The sequence below is a fragment of the Poecilia formosa genome, unplaced genomic scaffold (genome assembly GCF_000485575.1).
Source record: "Poecilia formosa unplaced genomic scaffold, Poecilia_formosa-5.1.2 Scaffold304, whole genome shotgun sequence".
NCBI classification, from domain to species: Eukaryota; Metazoa; Chordata; class Actinopteri; order Cyprinodontiformes; family Poeciliidae; genus Poecilia; species Poecilia formosa.
In genome coordinates this window covers 782,725-788,024 of record NW_006800243.1, presented here as the reverse complement: position 1 = coordinate 788,024, position 5,300 = coordinate 782,725, and the positions used below count along the sequence as shown (strand labels likewise).

The 5,300-nt window shown below is 38.8% G+C and overlaps 1 protein-coding gene across 1 annotated transcript; it reads right to left on the bottom strand.

Annotated features, from left to right (window-relative positions):
- Positions 1-50: 50 nt before the first annotated feature.
- LOC103152210 (solute carrier family 22 member 4-like) lies at positions 51-3,859 on the bottom strand (the record flags this gene model as incomplete). Its single annotated transcript, XM_007572586.2, has 5 exons — positions 3,045-3,859; positions 2,437-2,540; positions 1,652-1,806; positions 1,407-1,578; positions 51-229 (listed from the first exon to the last, which is right to left on the bottom strand). Coding segments are annotated over exons 1-5 (1,042 nt in total), but the record flags the coding sequence as incomplete, so codon positions are not given.
- Positions 3,860-5,300: the final 1,441 nt, after the last annotated feature.

Here is a 5,300-nt window from a genome sequence, read left to right as displayed (position 1 = left end):
AAGAGGATTCAACTCTTGCCAAGATGAATGGCAAGAGTTGAATCCTCCACTATGTGTATAGTTCACATAGTGCAGGTGATGGTGGGTGTTTAATGCTCTGACCTTCAGAGGTCTAAAGATGACGGGTGGAGATTCAATCCTGTTCATCTTGGCAGCATTCCGGATGATGACCTCGGCTTCCTCGACTCTACCCTGGGAAAGCAACCAGCGAGGCGACTCTGGGATGAACCTGATTCGTTTTGCAACATTGTGGACGGAAGGCGAGAGAAAATGAAGACTTCAGTGATGATGCACAGCTGCTATGGTAGGTGATCTGTTTGAGTTTTGCACAGCCATAAATGCACAGTCTTATTAAAGGCAGTTTTATCAGGTACTTACAGTTTCATAATCTAAACAAGAAAATTAGACGTTTGTGAATCAGGAAGAAATATTACAAAGGGAATAAGTTTTGTTTCACATTTTCTGTACCTATGCTAATGTAAATCCATGACATTAGTTGTGCATATTTTTTCTGTGCATATGAGTCGTACAAGTCATCACACAAGTCATTTGAATTTATAATATGAAGCATCATATACAAACACTAGCAGAAAACATTTAGAAATAACATTCGGTCATGTTTCTTTTCCAAGCAGCCATTTTAATTTTTGAATAACAGAAAATACATTTAATATTTTTTCCAATTACTGCACCTTGGTATTTGCATTTGTTGAGGTGACTGAGCTCATCTGTTAAGTTTTTATGAATGATGCAGTTCCACATCACAGTAAAAGTGTTTTATGTTTATGCTGCACTTTTGCTCATCACTGATAGTTTAAACATGTTTAATTTTATCAATAAATGAAATGAAAATCACACATGAATGACTGTTCATGTGATAAGTCATTAAATATCGTGGCAGCGACGGATGTAAGCAGTTACATGAAAGATATTCATAATTCAGCCTTCAAATGATTATGAACATGGATGGACTAGAAAACAGGAAGCTTCACATTTAGACTTCTTTGTGGCATCGCTACAAAAAATTAATGAAACATCTATTTTTCCAAACTTTCCTCTAACCGGCTGCTATATTTCTTAAACATGATACATCTAGCTTTAGTTGTTGTTGTCCCATGCCTCCAGATCCTACAAACATGTTCTTGTGTAGTTTCTGCAATAAAAGTATCATTAAAAAGTTGCCAACCTGTTTTTTAATGGCCTGACATTCAGAGGTTAAAACAGAAAAAAAAAATGTTTGTTAAACAGTAGAACTGGATTGAGGGAAATCCCTGAAGGAAATCTAGAAATCACATTTTAGAATGAGCTGCAACTGCCAAATAACATCCAAGACGGAAAGAAATCTGAAACAAATCTTCCATGAAAAGAAAATCAACTCAAAAACGACATGCAAACATGATACATACCAGAAGAGGGGCAAACAAACGCTGCCAGCCAACATGAAGCCCACCTGAAGCATCCTCCAGTCTCTCACAAAGAATGCGAACAAAGGTAGGAGTGTGTAGCCCACCGCGAAGAAAAGACACACTCCAGCAGTGGAGAAAAAAGTTCGGACCTGAGGACCTAAAATTTCTCCTCCTGAACACAAAAATATATTACATTAAATTTAAATCTGTTTGGGGGATTGTTGTGCACACAGGAACTGACATACCTAGAACAAATGTAACCAGGTAATTGGAAATTTGTTCCACTGCAAGAAGAAAATACAAAACGACAAACATGATCCAGCTTGAAGAGAAAATCTGAATCAGTGTTGTGACTACTTGCAGTCCTATGGTACCAAACATCACCATTTTCCTCCCAAATCTGAAATGAACACAAAGCAGAGAGAGGTTCGTGAACAATTAGTTACATTCTGTTGCATTACTGTATTGAAAGCCAAACCCTTGTTCTACGTTTTGCTCTGAACCCTCGACTACTGAGAAATGATTACTTGCTGTAGCAATGAAATCTGTTGAAGTTTTAAATGATTAGATCTGATTTTATCCAATGGCTACCATAATGAGCCAGCTTGACCAGAGATCTGAAGCTTACTGAAAATGCACAGAAGTGCCGAGGCAAACATCATCTTTCTCACCCATGAGATGTCTGAATGGCTTCAATTACTTTCTCCACTGCTGTTGCTGAATTACAACCATAAGCAGTCTACAACTCCAAAACAGAAAACTAACCATCCTTCAACTCTCACTCTGTTCGCTGATTGTCCTGATTGAAATTCCACCAAAGAAATCAAGTTCAATGGGAGAAATCAAAGATGCAGCACTGAAGCGGGATGAGAAGTAATGGTTTCATAGAATTTTTGACTTGCATGAAGTTTACCTAAATATTTTCTAGATTATACATTTTAAAAAACTGTATTTTTTAAATGTATAAAACCAGAACAGTGATTGCCTCGGGTTAAGTTCAGTTCTTGTAACAAAATATTCAGTCTGCAACCTGTCGGAGAGCTGTCCTGAAACGAAGGAGCCAGCAAGAATGCCACCGAAGAACAAAGAAGAAGTGAAGGGCTTCTTCCAGCTTTGGTCACACACCAGGTCCCACTGTGAAAAAATAAACACAAATAAGTTAAATTCAGGTTGGTCAATAATTTACAAAAAAGATGAAACAGTAGCAGTTAATGGAGTTAATAGGAGCCTTTACCCAATTTTTATGACAACTTTAAGTGTCCTAAAGTACTTTTGGTTTATCCATTTGTGGACCAAAAATGTTGGGATTTTTGGCCGTAGATTTGATAGGAGGGATATTTCCTTTTTTATTTTTTAGAACTTGACTTGTTGTCACAGCTGAGTGCAAATATCTTCATTAACAATTTCTATTTTGCATGTTTGGTCGTTTTCATCCTTCACAGAATGGGACTTTTGGGTGTTCATACAGACTCATTCTCAAACAAAGAAAATTATAATTTATTGATTATAAATATATCAAAACTTTCAACCTTGCTTAATGGATTTGGTTGGATTTTGCAGGGGATCTTTATAACCAAAATTTTAAAATCTTCCTGCATGTGAACCTGGACAAAATCCAGCATCATTTAATCCACACACCTCAGAGACGATGGTAGAAGTATACACGCTGTGGTCAAACTCCCATCCGTCCAGGCAGCCTTCTTTCGGCACATTAGACAGATTAACGTCGGCTCCAGGCAGCAAGCCTCTCTCTGAGTAGTTCAATAAATTCTCCACTTTGTATCTGGAGCACTTGCTGGGCCCCAAAGCGCCGTCGCGGTTCGCATCCTCCTCCAGCGGGATGCTGTTGTTCCTCCACGCCGCGCTGAGGTTCAGGTGCGCGGGCAGCGCGCAGCGGTGATCCGGCGTGTCGGCCAGAAACACCACAGACAGCGCAGTGAGTCCATTAGGAATGAAGCTCAGGCAGAGGAGGAAAACGACCCGCCGCTGGAAAGGTCCCCATTCTCCCAGGAAGGCGGTCGCCGCATCATAGTCAGTGATTTTGCTGGTGTCAGAAGTTGCAGCGGGCATTTCGAGGCAGAATCCGGCGCATGGATGAATGTGCGCAGGTTGAGGATTTCTCTAGTTGTGGTTTATTTCCTGCTGTGAATCTGTCCAACCCACAACTCGCTGTGACAAGAAAACTGATGTTTTTTTTGTTTTGTGCTTTTCCTCCGTAAACAGCAAAGTTTCTGATGGGAGTAATTTGTCCTTGAAAACGGTGAATCCAGGAAGACGACACGAAAAGCATTTAATTTGTTGCGGCCCTGGAAAATAAGTTTTAGAGTTTTACTTTTTAATCAACACCCAAAATTTCTCCAAATTTAACCTAAATAACTTTTTTTTAGTAGAGTCCTTTTTCTACCATCTTTGGAGACAGAAAATCAATTTATCTCCTTTTAATCAAAGATCAAGCACTGACTCAGGGTGGAGTCTCAGGGTGGAGTTGGCCCCACACTGGCTTTTGAAGAATTTGTGTCTTTAAGAACTGGGGCAGTTTGACCTTTTTTTAAACTCTTCTGACTGAGTGGAAGAATCGTTTTGTTTTTTTCCACTCTAGAGGATGCCATTACATTAGATTTTATGATTTATGGTCCACGCTGGGTTCATCTGGTTTCAGATCAGGTGTTTCTACTCTGGGGAGTGGCTGTTTACCCAGGGTGCCATTCCTTAACATATCTTGACAGCAAACCTAAAATGAGCTTTTCTTCTCTAATCATAGTATCTTTTAAACGGTGTGAGACTTCCACAGAACTGCTGCTGCCTGTAGACAGCGACATCTTGATCACCTGGTTTGTAAAATTTACTTAGGATTTTGTTACAAAATTAATATTTTTGTGTAAACAGACCTAAAAGAAGTCCCAATGTGTCTTCATGCTGCTACTTTCCTCTTTTCTTAATGTTTTGTTTTAGAGTATATAGGTGGAGGTGCTTCATCTGAGAACCATAAGGTTTGGAAATGCAACTGTTTATCCCGGCTACTATTTTAATCGCTCTTTCATTTCTCTATTCAAGTTACATTTCTGTCCGTTTAATTTCTGTTCTATTTCAAGCAAGTTTAAACTTACAACTGATAAAAGAAACACACCCAACATCAGTAAATTCATGAACAACAAGTTGTGGGGCTTCAGTGCAATCTTCACATTATCTTTAAGTGAAATAAAAACACAGATAAAGGTACTTTTATTTTAGAAAGAAATCTAAAATATGGTAAAAAAAAAAAAAATGTCAGCGTGACATACTGCTAGAAATCCACTACTGGAGCTTCATCAGTGGTGTGGTGTTACTCTTATTACATTTAGTTTCAGCAACCAGTCACTGGCTTAAAGGTCAGCTGTTCTAATGTCATAATTATCTGAAGGAGGAAAGAAACACTCATCACAACTACCAGGTCAACTGAAACTTAACAGACCTCAGCAAGTTAAAGTTTAATTGCAAATCCAATCACACAACGGGCCAGCTGAATGGTTATTTAGTAAAGGGTTTAATGTCTTTGCACAAAGAGGAGTGCCTTTGAGTTGGATTCAAACCAGAGCCTAAACAAAAAGACCAAGGAGCCGTGGGTTACACATTGCTCAGTAACAGAAGCTGCGTTGTGACCCTGAACAGAAGATACAGTAGGCATTCAGTCTGTGTCAAGGCTGCTAAAATAGGTCAGAAGTAAAAGTCTGCTTTATTTTTTTCATGTTTAAAAATGTCTGTAATTTTACACCCAAAATGTTTATCGTAGTTAGACACATATTTAGACTTTATTTGTCTCTCTCTGCTCCTTGTAGATTTTTCTTATGCTTGAGTTGAAGGCCAACTTGTTGCTCTTGCAGAGTAGCTGCAAGAGCAACAAGTTGGCTACAATGG